The 15971-nt window shown below is 35.0% G+C and overlaps 1 protein-coding gene across 3 annotated transcripts in view; it reads left to right on the top strand.

Annotated features, from left to right (window-relative positions):
* CCDC141 (coiled-coil domain containing 141) overlaps window positions 1-15971 on the top strand; it is a 101267-nt gene that overhangs the window by 53878 nt on the left and 31418 nt on the right. For all 3 annotated transcript variants that reach the window (XM_054209910.1, XM_054209911.1, XM_054209912.1), the window contains exons 9-18: window positions 573-745; window positions 5646-5787; window positions 7617-7736; window positions 9676-9867; window positions 10858-11034; window positions 12532-12711; window positions 13294-13419; window positions 14017-14205; window positions 14511-14690; window positions 15791-15940. In XM_054209910.1, coding sequence (XP_054065885.1) covers window positions 573-745; window positions 5646-5787; window positions 7617-7736; window positions 9676-9867; window positions 10858-11034; window positions 12532-12711; window positions 13294-13419; window positions 14017-14205; window positions 14511-14690; window positions 15791-15940 — 1629 coding nt within the window. The remainder of the gene's footprint in view (window positions 1-572; window positions 746-5645; window positions 5788-7616; window positions 7737-9675; window positions 9868-10857; window positions 11035-12531; window positions 12712-13293; window positions 13420-14016; window positions 14206-14510; window positions 14691-15790; window positions 15941-15971) is intronic.

The raw sequence follows: 15971 nt of genomic DNA, 5'->3' as shown, positions 1-15971 counted from the left end.
AAAAGCCTTTCCTTTCTTTTGATCTTGGTAATTAGTAAAGCACAAGGAGCTGTAGAGAAACAATTGAACAGGCACAGGACTTAGAAAGCGAGAGAACTATCTGGAGCCAGATGACAGTAGAGAAGCAGAGGATATACAGAGGGATTATGTCCTTTATTTCCTTGAAAAGATCTCAAAACTATGTTCAGTGAATGAGGAAGACAGACTGAACTAAAATAAAACTAAAGCAAAATAAAAGAATTACAGTGGAAATCATGCTGTATTATACTTGCTACTTTAGTTCTGCTTCAGTATGTCAGATTGGTCTGACTATTGCTGAAAAAATGGAATAGTTTTAAATTCAAAAAGTAATCATGACTGCACATGCCCATACTTGTATTAACTCTTATTGAATTATACTTGTGTTCTTATGTGACTTGCAAAGTCAATATCAGGCCCTAAATTAAAATACTGCTTTTCTTTTGTGAAGATATGTCAAATATTAAATGTCTATCGATCATCTATTTGTGTAAAAGAATATACATGCACATTTTAAAGAGAAATATTGACAATAGATGTTTTTTGTTTTCCAGGTTCTTGATGGTCTTGAAGGTATTGAGAATTACCTGAAAATCTTTAATTCAGAAGGCTTACATTTGCCTATCTTGATAATGAAGTATGAGGAATTACAGGAAGCAATTAAAGATTGCACAGCAACTACCTTGCAAAAGGGACAAACTTTAGTTAATAAAGCAGACTCTCACAGGTATTCCCTCCATTTTTGCCTATCTGCTGCATTTCTACATATTTACCTGTTGCTTTGTAACTCAACTAGTTGGAATCAGACCGCATGTAGAGCCAGTGTAGTTAACTAAGTAGGTGTGCATTTAAATGACCTGAAAATCAAAGTTTCTGCCATACTTATCTGTTGGTATTTATACAAACCAATCTCTTTAACAAAAATCTTTAGGAATACTACATGCTGCTTGTAAGAGTGGTGTCAAGCAGTGGAATTGGTATGTTAAAGTGGTATTCAGAAACAGTGGTTTAGTTAACGTTTTGGAAAAGTAAATATATGTAAATTAAAATTAAAATATCAATGGCTATGAACACTTCCCGCTGCACGATGTAATCCTTTTAGACCTTTTTGAAAGTTATCATTATAGCAATTATAATGTGATTTGAAGCAAGACAAAAATACAGGTGTTAAGCCAAGTGCAGAAAATATGGAAGTTTCTCCACTTCTTACTAGTTTTAATTCATGAATGAAGTACTTATTTTTTTTCTTCCAAAGCTTGCGTTAGTTATAATTATGATGTACTCTACAGATATGATTTTTACATTGGTGTAAAGCATGACTTCATTTAGAATCAGTCCCAGTGGCTTAATATCTCCTACTTTTCAGGTCTTCAGAGGCTGGTGCAATAAGAATGAAGATCGTTTACAATAATGAGTTCTACTTCAAAGACAGAGCAGATGACCATGGCTGATGGTTGGCTCATGGTCAGCTTAGCTCTGCCTTTCCATTACACGCTTAAGTCCTTAATTATTCCTGAAATTTGAATAGCTTTACTTCAACCCAGCAACTGAAAGTCTAGATAAGATTTTCATTTAATCTCATGACCTTGCAAAAAATTTTATCCAAAGTGCCTTCACCTGTCATCCTAGATGTAATTGGCTTGAGGGATGAAATAGAAAATTCAAATAAAAAATTGTTTTGCGAACACATAAAGTTGGCCTTGCAGCTATTGTTACTACTTCAGCATCTCCTGATATTTTAATTAAATGGAAAGGAAAGGGATTTTCCTCAGTGAAACTTTGACTTTGATTCCTAAACCAGCCATAATTCCGGAATGCATGCTTCTGTTCTCTAGGACTTTATGTTCTGCTTGATGTTGCCTCAACAGAAGATGATGTTGTGTTTCAAATTATGTCTGCACAGCATTGATTAATGTTAGGAATGCTAAAGACCTTGATAAAATGAATCCCTAAAATAAGAAGTCGTTAATCTTCTTTCTTCCTCATTGAGAGTCTTTAAAAAAAGTTTTAAACAGTCCAAATCAGGAGTGGGATACTAAAATATCATAGGTACACATCAAGAAGAATGGGATGAGTTTGTCAAAATAACCCTATCAGTCATTTCTGGTAAAATTCAATAAAAACAGTAATGCACAGGCAGACCTCCTGTGTGCCAAAGCACTGCTCAAGATACTCTTTAAATAAATAAAGAAAGGTAAGATTTCTGCCTAGAAGGCATTCTAATTTAAAAAATGGCAAAGCATTACACCTGAAGCAGCAGTGATTTAGAGAAGGAACTTGAAACTTAAAACAATATCAATAGGCAATCTCACTAGAAATGTGTTTTGCTGTTTCTTAAGAACAGTGAAAAATTGCAGGCTCTCAAATATGTTAAATGTCTGCTTGCATCATAAAAATAAGCAAGTCCCTTTCTAAGAAAAAAACACAGAATACTGCAGCTTTTTAGTTTTTCCCTGCTGCCTTCAGGCCTCATTGCCCAAATGTAATGAGTTTTCCGTATATTTCAATGACTAACGCTAGCACTTCTGTGCAGGTGGAACACTTTATATTCCTAGACATGGGCTTGAGGATTAAAATAATGGAATAATTTAAACTGGCAAGGAACTCTGGATGTTACTTGGAGCAATCCCTTGCTCAAAGTCTGTCAGTTAGATTAGGTTGCTCAGGGCCAAATTTTGAATATCTCCAAGGATGGAGATTCCATAGCCTCTCTGGGGAACCTGTTCTAGTGCTTAAACACTCTCCTTGTGAAACATGTTTTTCTTTATCTAGCCAAAATTTCTGTTGCTGCAACTTGTGAACATTGACCCTTCCCTTTGGCTGTACACCTCTGAAAAGACTCTGATACTGTCTTTTGTATAACCCCACTTCCTCATAGATAATGAAAGACAGCAATTAGATCATCTCTTCACCTCTACTCTGAACAGAGTTCTGCCAGCACCCCGTTGTACATCATGTGCCCTGGTCTCCAACCGTCTTGGTAGCCTCTGCTCAATTCACTTCAGCTTCTCTGTCTGTCTTGTAAATGTGGGGACCCAAACTGGCCTCCAGACACAGTTTCACAAGCCCTTAACAGAGGGGAGAAATCTGCTGGCTAGTTTCTTCCAGATGCAGCTCAGCACAGGGCTAGTCATCAATGCCCCAAGAATGATCCTGACTTGCATTCAACTTTCGGTACACGAAGACAAGTCTATGTTTTTTTGCCTAACTCATGGCTTTAGGAGATACCCAGAATTCTCCCAGCCAGCTCATAAGCCTAGTGATGGTGACACAGTGAGTTCTTGTCAGCAAATGCTGTAAGGTGTTATATTCTAGAATATTAATTTTACCCAGAAATGTTAATGTTTTGAAAGAGGAATGAGGGAGGCCTCTCATTGTCATGAATAAGTCACTGTGCTATCCTTAAATGCTGGCCAGTATTTAGCCCAGTGATTAACCCACATGGGACAAGATTTGTATGAACAGCTGAGGGTCAAAGGAAGAAGATTTGGACAGAAAAGAGAACTCTTATCAAGGCTAAATCCTGATGACTATTTTGTTCCCTTTATTGCACAATTCATTGGTAGTCTTAACTGCCCTCAGACTTCTCATTTGCTTTTTCTAACGACACTGTCGATTTTGATGAGATGATGCCCTGAATTGCACCGTATCTTCTGAAAGAGGCTACTGGAAAATGCGTTTTTAATGCAGTATCAAAGTGGCTGCCTTGTAGTTCTGGTTTAAATGCATTGAGAGAAGATAGATTACTTGAACATTAAGAGAATTTAAATGTAGATGGAGTTCTGTATCCACATTGTTTCATTATTTTCATTTTCAGAGTACACAAAAATAAGCCAGGCATTTTGTATGCATATGATTAGGTAGTTATAGTAGTTTATGATTTACAAATCTAATACTGATACCCTCACACTGAGGTAGGACTATGTTTAAGGCTAGTGACACTGGCTTCAGTGACATAATTGGAAATCCAACTCACAGTAAAAATGGAGAAATATTATATTAATTCTGTCCTACTTTCACATCTTCTTGAAGCATGTTGCAGCCTCATACTAAAAGTCCAAATAAATGAAAATGCTGAAAATGTTCACATTGGAAGAGTAGTAAATTATAGAAAAGTGACAGAAGGCGGTTTTTTATTGTAATCCTAGAGTGTTTCGGAATGAAAATATTGGTAAGTCTGATTTTTGAGATCTCATATTTTCAAATTAAAGCCAGCTAGAAAAACAGGAGGAGCAAAAATTTATATGTATTAATTCTAAAAAAAATATACAATCAGGAAGTTTTGTCCATTAAGAGAACCCTTGTTACTTTGCCAGCCAATTATCTTGCCTATGAGTGTAAGAACAGTCTTTATTTTCCTGCTGTTATAAATTTATTGTGTTAACTCACAGCAAAGCAATGATTCTTTCAAACGTTTTGTTGAGATCTAAGTTATTTTCAAAACCTATAAATCGTGTTCTCTTAGTGTTCTCTTTTTAAAGAAGTGATGCTAGTAGAAGTTTTTAAACATACCACTTTTTAAGGAGGACTGAAATAGTGGAGTGACATTTTTAGAATTTAACCACAAACTAGCAGGTTGATAATTTTTGAAAGAGTAATTTACAGAATTTAAAACCATCTACTCTCTAAAAAGGACTAAAAATTTTGTTTCTCTTTGTGACCAGTTCTTGGGTCAGATTCGAACAGAATGGTCTATTAATACCATAATTCATGTTAGTGATGTAGAACAAGATTTTTCTTTGAGGTTGCAGAATTTTAACTCTCTGAGCCTGATCTGAAGTAAGGAGCAAATTTCCTTTAATTTTAGAGGACAAAGGAGGAAGCTTTGAATAAGTACCTGTATTAACATAAGTTTCTGATGAAACTAAAGTAATGAAAAAAATATTTTGAACATGTTTGTCTTACACGAATTCTTATGATGATGAACGAATTTCAGTAGTAAATCAATTGATGTGTGGGATTCTTTTTTTTTTTTTTAATCAAAACTTCAGATCTTAATTTTATGTGGTAACTTCTTTACAATTTGAAGAGGACTGCCTCAGGTATTCAGATTGTGAATTGTTTCTGTGATAGTAAATGTCTTAAGCTATAAGGCAAGGTATTGTTTTGTAAATTGATGTCTTTTCTCCAGTTAAAACAGCATCTTTGAAGAAATGTTGACTCAGAATGTATATGACATTCTTTTTTCAACTACTTTAAAAACACTGAAATTTTTGAAAGTCCAAAGAAAACATTCTTTTTAAAGTAGAAGTGATATGCCATATATTTCCACTCATTTTAGGCTGTTCCATTTGTGGTTTTAGTCTTTAGATAGTATAACTAAAGTCAGAATTATTTGTGAGATGAAGTATTTCTCAGTGATTCAGGATATCTGGCATGCGAATTTAACTTACGAACTGGTGATAAATTATATGTTTGGAAATGTCATTCCTGTGTTCTACTCATTATCAATTTTGTTTGGATTCATTTTAACATTATTCTTGGTTATTTTTCTTTTAAGGCTCACAGTTTAAAATTCATAAGTTACTTGTCATACAAATCAACAGAAAATGTGGTTTTTAAAAAAATCTTTATCATCCCGATGAGCAAAAATGAGGAATAACAGCAGTTCTACTTTTCCATTTTAGCTCTTGGGTCACAGGAATTCGGAAAATGATGGAATATATTAAAAAAAAAGTAGATCAATTAACCAGGCAGTGTCCACATTATGAAGAATTTACTTTGAAGAAACAGCAATGGACTGCCTCCCTTGAAGATCATCTAAATAAGGTACTTCATAATGTGTCATCTTCTTATTGCATTCGTGAACAGTGCATTGCATTTCCATAATTTAGCAATGTGAATTAAAATTGACTCAAATAATTACAAATAACATATTGGTTTGTTAGAGAGCGTACAGTTGTAGTTAGAATGCTATTATCAGCACAAATGAACCTAAAGCTGTTCTGAAAAACGTAGCTGTTTCCATGAGAACATTTTATCAGTGATCTTCAATAAAGCATGGATTTGCTTGGTTAATGAACTATTACAATTTTTCCTTTTGGAAAAGAAGTGAGCATTCGGACTGTGACCTGCATGCAGGTTTGCTATACTGGTTCTATGTCTTCTGTTTCATTTGGCTGAAAATAAAAATAAATGTGGCAAAAATGAGGGTTAATAAGCATGGTGACTTTGAACTGTAGCAAATTTTCAGTACGGCTGAAGGAGAGTAGATATTGTTCACTATAAAAATTCCCTTTATTCATTAAGATACGGATGCATCAAGGACATCACAACCTTCTTTAGGCTGTTGAATGGTCTGTAGTACTGCAGACCTTTTTAATGACTTCTCAGAAATGGAATAGACAACGCTCCTAAATAAGGTTCCAATGTGAATTCAAATTAAAAAAATATACTCTTTTAACAAGGTTCATATGAAGGAAATCCCAAAGCATAGACCAAAAAAAGTAAATCAGATCTAATGACTGAATAACTAAGTCTGCAGTCTGATATTTTATAATATTTGCATTATGTTTATAATGAGCTATTCTGAATCAAATGGGAAGATAATTTGCCATAAAATGGTCCCTTTGCATACGATTTATGTAGGAGAGGTCTTGTGGTATTAGAACACAGGGAAAGTCTTTTTGAGTTTTGTGGAAAATAAAAGATTTGCTGACAGCTACTGTTGGTCTTGTAGAAATGATGTCACCAGCATACTGTGAATTTTAAGCTGAAACTTCCATTATGAAGGTAATTTTTACTAAAAATGTAGACCCCAATTTTGATATATGGTTTCATTCTGCAGTTTGTTCTATTCACTTTGCACCCAGTCTTGCATTAGAGAGGATCCCATCTTGAAGATTTGAGTCATGATACATGATCTTTCATTACAGTGGACAGTGCTTATTGTTATACTCCTACCAAGAAAAACATTTTTAATTCTGCTAACGCAAAGTATCCCAAAGAATCTGGAGCTAAATTCAACTGCCCCTGAGCTTCCTGTAATGAAGTTTGAACTTCAGTCAGCAGACACTTCTTAAAATACGTGGTACTTGTGAATTCACCTGTCTAATAATAACTATACATACTACGGCTGTTATCATTTGCCTCTGCTCTTCATAATCTCCTTTGTTATCGTCATGCATATATGAATCTTACAGTGGCAATGAAATGGAGTTTTGTACGTGTATCTGCACACAAACACGTCTCTTGTCTTGGCAGAGAAGCTTTAAATGTACTTTCTGAAAAAAACCTGGAGCACAATAAAAGTATTTCTGCCAAGGTTATATCTAGATTATAATGCAGCTGTGCCGTATTGAAAAAAACAAGCCTTGGGATACTTAAGGTAAAGGAAAGCACTATCAATAAAATGAGAGCAAACAGAAGGTTTTTTTTCTCAAATTCTGACCATACCTGTTAGAATTTTCTTAAGAGAAACAGTAGCGTTTTCTTCTATATATTTCATTCCTGACTTTCTCTGATTATACAAAGTACATAATCTAAACACAAACAGACAGGTGTTACTACACTTTTTTTTATACAAACTGCTGTTTTATACTGTTTTTATACTGTTTGCTTGTATAAATTAACTATATAAACAATGCTTTCAAATAAAGGTATCAGAGTGGATTAAAAAAATCACCCCGATGCTTGCAGTTGGCATGGAGATCGGTTCATGTTTGTCCGAGTCAGAAAGAGTTTTGAACAAACACCTTGAACTGGCTAAACAAAAAAAGGTAAAAAAAAAAAAAAGGAAGCTTTAATAATGTTAAATACTTTTGGGAACAAATGTATGCTGTAGTTCTAAATAAGGCGAGAGACAGAGTTTCTTATGGATTCTTGGAAAGAAAATGGGTCTATAGTTTAGTTTAAAACGGTAGTTAATGAAAAACACAGTTAATGAAAAAAAAAACATAGAAATCGATCCTTATATCGTTGGTTATCCCCATTGTCTCTATCTCATCCTGTTATTTTTTTCTGCCTCAAGATCCCAGTATCAGCCCTTGATAGGAAGACTCCTCCAATGTGGATTGCTACTCCTACCTGAGGCACCAAGTTTAAAAATTGTCTAGGCACAGAAAATTCTGCTTGCGGTTTATTATGCCAAATAAAAGGGATTAATTAGCAAAAAAGAAAAAAGTAGTTCCCAGGTGAAAAAATATTTGAAGGGAGCTGTAAAGTTGCCATCAGATAGCCATGGGTCATGTTGGGAATGAAGCCATGCTAGGAAAGCACTGCAGCACCCAGCTCTGTTACACAGATGAGGGTATTTTTAAGTCACATCCAAGGCCTTTCCAACTGCCACAGCAGTACTGCTGTATCTGAAAGTGGCTTAAAACAAGTTGAATTCCTTCTGTGATCTTGACACAGGTGCATATTTCATGGCTAAGTGGAACAATATGGCAGTATATATTTTAGGAGTATATTATTTTTTTCTTAAATTCTAATAACTCCATTACTCCTATGGAGTTCTTTTTTATTTCAGGCAATAGTTTGCGTAACCCAAGAGCTGTATCTGTACAGTGTCTGTGGAAATAAAATTCACTTTAAAGAAAAGCGGGAGAGCACGTAGTAAAAAATATAAAAAGTTCAGCAGATTAGCAAGAGCCTCTTTTTGTTCCACAAGACTGTATAACAGTTTTTAGTGTCTTTTCTGCCAAATTTTTGCATACCAGGGTGTTACCTTGTGTTGTTGCCCTGACAATAGTAACTTCTACCTATTCTTTCTGGGGATTGTGATATGCTGGAGTTTGCACTCTTGGCTGAATGTCAGCGGTAGATATGCTAAGTGTTATTGAGTTAAATATATAAATATAGATAAGCATTTACACATAGATATATGAAGCTATGAGTTAAGACAGTGAATCTGAAAACCAGAATCACAACTGAATCATGGAAATGTTAGTAACTCAGCTCTTGCTGAGACAGCATACTATGACTTTCTTCTGGGTCTGAGCAGTTGACGCAGTAACAGATACAACCCACTATTCGATGTCCATCTGATTTCTGCAGATTTGTTGCATGTATGAATGTTGTTTTGGGTTGGAATGCAGGCTAGTCTAGCTTGAGGGGTAGGGACTAGTCTGGAGCTAGGAAGCAATTATTGATTCGAGAATGAAGGCATGAGTGGAACTAAGATTGATAAGGCAAAGTGCTACAAGGACAGGCCTTAAAGCAATTACAGCAGCAGCAGCCTTATGAGGACCCAGTGCTTCTGTAATCTCACTAGAGTGAACACTGTGTTGTTCTACAAGAACTGAGTATCTGAGAAGCAGCTAAGAGGGATTTAGACTCAAGAGAATCAGTTCAGAATAATGGGCTACACTGTTTATTAAAGGAATTGTATCAGTCCTGGCTATTGATGTTCCCATATGCAATGCTTCTGCTGTTTTCATTCTTACACTTTGGTTTACTTAATCTGAATATCGAGATTGCTACTGGTTTTTTCCCATTGAAAATAGTTATGTTAATAACTACATCCATAGCTTTTAGTATAAAAAAGTTAGAGAAAAGAAACGGTTATTTTTAGCAAATAATGTCCATTATAAGCTCTTCAACTAAGTAATTGAATTATACGTAAGAAAGCAATACTACTGAAAATTAACAATGTGATATCAAAACTCGCAAGTCGTTTTCAGTCATTACGTGTGTTTTTCTATGCTTGTACCCTCAAAGGAAATGTCACATGAACTGGAAGCAGCCGAGAGAATCACCAAAGATATGGAAGAGTTTGAACCTGAGCAGCTGGCAGCTTTTTCTAGCAGAACTGACTTTCTGAATGAAGAACTGAAAAAAATTGAAAAAAAAATTAGTTCAAAATTAGAAATTCTAGAAACTTATGTGGCCTTTTTAAAGTCAGCTACGGAGGTACAGATTACTTATTTATTCTCTGATTGGACTGTGGAAATCTTACAAGCGAAAAATGTGCTTTTAGCTAGCTAAGACAAATCCCGTAAATGCTGTGCCATGGAAGCAATGCAAGTCTTTGTAAGCTCCTTTGTACTTTGAAGGAGATCTGTTTCATCAGGGCAAGCAGCCCCGATCATTGACCTTGCATCACCGTAACGACTAGTCTATGTAGAGATTTTCTACTGATTTAAATCTCCATTGTAGGAAGTATTATAATTGAATTTTTACTTTTTCTCCTGTGCACATACACTCTCTCATATGCATAATAAAAATGCTTATGTGTATGTACTCTGACTCTTAAATTTACTTATTTTGCTTTATATAATTTTTAAAATATTTCACATAACATGTTGATATAGATATTTATTGCTGTTTTGCACTACTTCCACTGAATTTCATAGTTCATCTAAAGGGCCTTAAAAATTAAATATAAACCAGTTCCAGGTGAAATCATAATCCATTCAATACCAATGTAGTTTTGGTAGCTGTGCTAATGATGCCAGGATGGTTATTTTTCATTTTGATGTAATCCTTGTTTTAAGATTCTACAAAACTGTTTTTCTTTTATATTTAGAAAGAGATTGAGGATGGAAATAAAATCTATCAGATAAAATTACCCATAAGATTTACTTATTTGAAGGTAAACCTCCAAAAAAGTTGGATTGCGTCTACTTCTGATTATTGCGAACTTCAGTTACTTCATATTAAACAGATCTGTAAAAATCATTGTGTTTCCACCTCTCTGCTTGCCATCTACTGGTTTAAAGGTTCTTTAAAACTTTTTTATTATTTAGTTTTTGTATAGCTTTTAGGGAGGATAATAGAACTTAAACCTGGAAAAGATTCAGAGGCTTCTATTCAATTTTACTGTCTGTGTACCTTGTGATTATAGCAGTTCAATTTTTGATTTGTTTTTTTTTTTGATGCTTATTTGATGTCTTTCTGTAGGTAAATGATGATATTCAAACTCTGAAGGAGTTCTACAAATCAGAATCACTGCAAACAAACAAGGAGGCTGAAAATAAAAATGCAATGGAATCAGCTAATACTCAGTGGCAAAAGGCTATAAAGAAGATTTTTTCAACTCAAAATATGGGTTGCGATTTTATTACTTTAGTAAACATGGTGAGTAAAATCTGATAAACCATATTGAATATTTGATGTTTGCCTGTGATGAAGTCTAATCCTAGTTCTGTGGCAAATGGATTTCTTCAGTACCTAGTTTTAAAGGGACTAATGCCGCTATAAACTTCTCAAGTATTAAAGTATTGTTTGAGTGCTAATGGCATAATAGGTTTTGTGGTTAACAATGACAGAGCCCTTAATAAATGATCCATTCCATGCATACAAGTATAATACATGCACATATCTGTTTTGTTCATGTTGGAAAGCAGCATATGCACCAGTACAGTATTAAGTTTATTTCACTTACACTAAGAAGCAGTCTTTACTAATTGAGTGTATAAAGTTCTCCTGAAAAAATGGGTCCTAGAGCTACTTCCTTACAGGTAATCTTTCCTGGTGTCTTTACATTCCGTCTTGGATTTAGTTGCACTGCCTAGGCATGCCTATCTAATTTTCCATCACCCCATTGTGAGATGATCGTTTGAGATGTGCAATCATTCCCTAAGTCATTCCTCCTAAAGTGATCCCAATTAATGTAGACGATCCTGGATATCCAGCTGTTCCTTCTGTTTTTATAGGACAGACTAGGGAACAGTTACATTAGGGTGAGATGGGGGAGCTGGTGTTGCTAACATACAGCAGCATGGGAGATAAGCCGGAAAAAACTGCTTAGGAGGGAAGGTGCTCAGGCAATTAGTGTGGGCTAAAGTGTGTGCTGTCACAGCTGGATGCAGCCAGGCACAGATAAAATAGTGTAAAGGCAAGCTGAATATGTGTGAATATGAGATTGCCCTGCAGTAGCTTAAAGTCTAAACATATCTTCAGATATTATCTCTTTAAAGACCCGGAAGTGTGTCGCCACCATATTTTCTGCTACTCTGATATTCTGAGGTTGTAGCTTCTAAGTATCTGAAAGATACAGATCATACAAGTAATTTACTAATGCAACTTTTCTTAAAAGAAAGATTCTGAAATTGGAAAAGCAGAAACAGCATTACCCAGTTTTCTGGTGTTTCCGATATGGGCTCTGTTAAAAAGAAGAAAAAACCCTAAACGTTCAAATGTTAAACACTTTATCCTTCCTATGCTTCGGTGTTGCTTTGTTTATCAGCACAAAGGAGTGGTCTTTTCTTCACCCAAGTCACTTTCTAGTTGCCATTCCCCAAAAGGCGATTTTGGGTTGTTCTGTCTATTCAGAAATGAGTTTATTTTGTATCAGTGTTAAACAACTGTCAGCCATAATTCGGTCATTACTGACCTGTTCTAGGTTTTAAAATTTAACATTAGCCATGTCCTCAATATACAAATTCTGTTGATCTATGCCTATTTCTCAGAGAACAGTGTATTTAAAGACACCTAGAGTACCAGAAGTTTTCAAAGACCTTATGCTAGAGTAGTTGTTTTTTATTGAGATTTGTTGACACTTTAATATTATGAGGGTTTGATTGTATTTTATAAAAGCATTTGTGGAAAAAAACGTGTCTGTTCATTTGTCAGGTAAATGAGAGTTTAATATTAAAAGTAGAAAAATCTATACGAGTAACAGAAGATATCATTGCTAACCTGAGTAAAGAAAAGAAAGAGCTGACCGATCTTTGGACAATCTGGAATTTTAAAATCACTCAAGTAAAACCCATCAAGCAAAAGTGCCGGATATTTAAAGAACAACTAAAAACTGTAAGTAAAAAAGCTAGAAAGAAAGAAACTGTGGCAAACATTTCTAGATTTTTATTAGCTTGTCTGTGACTTTCTCGTCAGCTATTACAGGTATCGTTTAAGAGAGAGATGATCAGTAAGGTACTTATCCATAGCCTATTCTGTCATTCAGATAGTCAACAAGAAGCATGAAATGTTTCATAGAAAATAGACTGAGTGTATGGGTCCTCTGATCTCAGTGTCTGAATTATTTTTGCATGCTATCGTAAAGACTTCTATCACCTTTGTCAGAGGGTTTGAGACAGAGAGATTTATAGTTAAAAAAATAAATAATACATTAGTGACCTTAAATTCAGAATCTTTTTTTTTTTTTTTTTTTTTTTTTTTACACTAGTAATCTCATAATGAAATTTAATGACAGCATTTGGGTGTCTGTTTTGGGGAAGCTTCTTGTTAAAAATTCAGATTTAAGTTTAAATTTTTTTTATTTACTACAGGTAAATAAATAGTAAATACAATAAATTTTATTTTTTCTTTCTGTTCTTTCTTTCTTTCTAAATTTTATTTACTATTTACAAACTGAACTGTTTGATTACCTTTTAGACTACCCGTGGATTACAAATTCTTCAAGAAGCACTCCAGCTTGCACAAACAGTTGACCTTGGAAGTGACCTTTTTATTATTCTGGAACTACAAAAAAAGCTTAACCAAATGAAACCACAGTATCAGGTGAGAAACTGAGCTGGTGAAGTGCATGCAGGATCAAAAGCTCTTTTTTGTACAGTAAGGATGGACATACACCCAGACAGAGCGTCTGGGGTTGCAGTGTTTTATGTTTTACATTACTTTTCCAGAAGGAAGGGTTTGTGTGTGCTTACAAGGTAAGGGAGAAGGCATTTTACCTTCAGTGTCTAGAGAATGTCTTATGTGGTGTTAACTGTGTACTAAAGTGGCACACAAGCATTGGGGTGGTGGAAGTAGAAGGAGAGCATCAGCTTCATGCTTTCAAGTTAGAGCTGGTCAGAGGCTGGGGTGCGTCATACTGAGCTTCCTACCTCCTCTGAATACTGAGTTTTAGCAAATCAGTCTGCTGTTCCCCTGCAGGTCAGTTTGACTTGTTTTGATCCAAGGCTCTTTCTGGGTGAGAGCTGAGATGCATGCCTGGCAAAAAGTAAAGTATTTGGAGAGTGTTCTAAAAACAACATGGCATTGATTTTTTCCCCAAGGCAATTTACCATTGTTAGGTTATTTCATCAAATGTAAGGGAAAACTTGCAATTATGTTTGTGTAATTTGAGTAACTTCTGCTTTTTTTTTTTTTTGCTAGCAACTGAATGCTGAGCTTGGGTACCTGATAAGACTGTTAGAATTGCCAAACCAGAAGGGATTTCCTGTGAAAGAGAATTCTGAGAGAATAAGTGAGCTTATTCACCTCCATCAAGTGGTAAAGGACACCATGACAGAATATGATGAGATTTTCAACAAGACAGTCAAATTCCATCACATTAAAAAAGAAGTGAGTGTAATCTTTTAAATTATACCTTCTTGTTGCAGTTAAACTCTTTGGCTTTGGTGCCTGTTGTCTTTCTTTTTTTTTTCCCCAAACAAGCAGCACTAACTCACCTGATGATCAGAATTAAAATTTTGGATGTAAAACTGCTTGAATTTGGAGAATTGAAAATTCAGACCTGAATCCAAATTTAATTACTTAATTCCACGTCAACAGAGTTAAGGGTAATACATTATGGCTAAGGAAGGAACTGTAAGCTTTCTTTCACATTATTTTAAACACACACTGATTTGCATTTTAATATATTCCAGCTGGAATGTCTGTCAAAGTCAGGAGAACTGGATATTCCTGAAATACGCGAGGACCCTGAAAATGTGCACCATGCTAAAGCCTACCTTGTAAATGCTCAGGAGAAACATGCGTATATCAGACAGCTATATAAACTGCTTATTACCCAGGGAGTGGATATCTTGTCTGCAGTGCAGCAACCTGTGAGTAGAATTAGAATGGTTTGTGAAATCAAGGATAAATATAAAAGATGATTATTGGAGCTATCTGACTGACTTTTAGATGTACAAAAAAATGTATTAATAGTCTGAGAAAAATAAATAAAGAGCTAAGATCTTTTTAAAAGAAAGCAAACCATAAAATGTATAACAGTTGTCATTTTTAGATTTCTACTTTTGAAGTTTGCAGGTATACAGCCATCAAAGTAAATGAAACATCCAGAAACGATGAAACTTATTCTTCAGTGGTTACTCACATTCTGAATGGCTTTTTCCAAGAGAAAAGAAAGACTAATTTATTTGAAACCTTGTTTTAATTTTTTAGCGCTCTGTGAACAGATTTTACTCTGGAAAACATTGAAATAGATTTGAAATAGGGAGGAAATTAATCTTAAAATATCAGTGCTTGTGGGGAAAAAAAAAAAACATGACCTCCTGGTCTCTAGTATTCTTTGTGCAGTTCAAGGCCCTGTTGGTGACTTCTTGAATGCCACGTCTATATATTCGAATCCTGCTACTTTCTAAAAGTTGCTTTGCATGTTTATTCTCCTATAAAGAAAGGATAACAAAAGGACAAAAAGTAAATATAATTAACAGTGTTACCTTATTAGTGGATCCAGACTGATTTGCATGGCAAAATGGATATCATTTTAGAAAGGAGTTATTTATTCAGGGCAGAATTGTCATTGCCCTGTGTTCATTTACTAGGGAGAAAGCGAGACATTCCCTTACGACCTGCATAGATTATCCACATTGCCAGTCTGCTCTTCTGACTCCGTAAACTGATTGACAGCAGGAAGGAGCTAATCTCCAGGTGGTAAAGGACTAGAGCAGGCCAATTCCTCTTTAGTCAGAGAAGATACCATGTGTGAGTGGTGACTTTGATCCAAAACTACTCCTCAGACTACTAGTGATTGAAACTGCTGTGTACTTGCTCTCGTTACATTGGAGGTTTAATAGTTTACTCTAGCCCATCGTGACTGACTCTGCATGTTCTCCCTCAAAATAAATTATTTTAATTTTAGATTGGTTAAATCATTACATTTCCTGAGTTTCATAAATTTCTTTGTCTATTTCCTGTTTAGAATTGCTTGAATGTTTCTGTAAAGAATCTGAAGCAAGAGCTTGCTAGATTTGAGTGTGATAGCATTAACTGGAGCTCCAAAGCTGATAAGTATGAGGAAGAACTGTCACAACATTTCCAACACTGCACCACTCAAGAGGAGATAAATGAGGTAAATGAGATAAATCCCAACACATTAAATG

The sequence above is a fragment of the Rissa tridactyla genome, chromosome 7, assembly GCF_028500815.1.
Source record: "Rissa tridactyla isolate bRisTri1 chromosome 7, bRisTri1.patW.cur.20221130, whole genome shotgun sequence".
Lineage (NCBI taxonomy): Eukaryota > Metazoa > Chordata > Aves > Charadriiformes > Laridae > Rissa > Rissa tridactyla.
The sequence above is the reverse complement of the archived record's forward strand: the minus strand, read 5'-3'. Positions and strand labels throughout refer to the sequence as shown.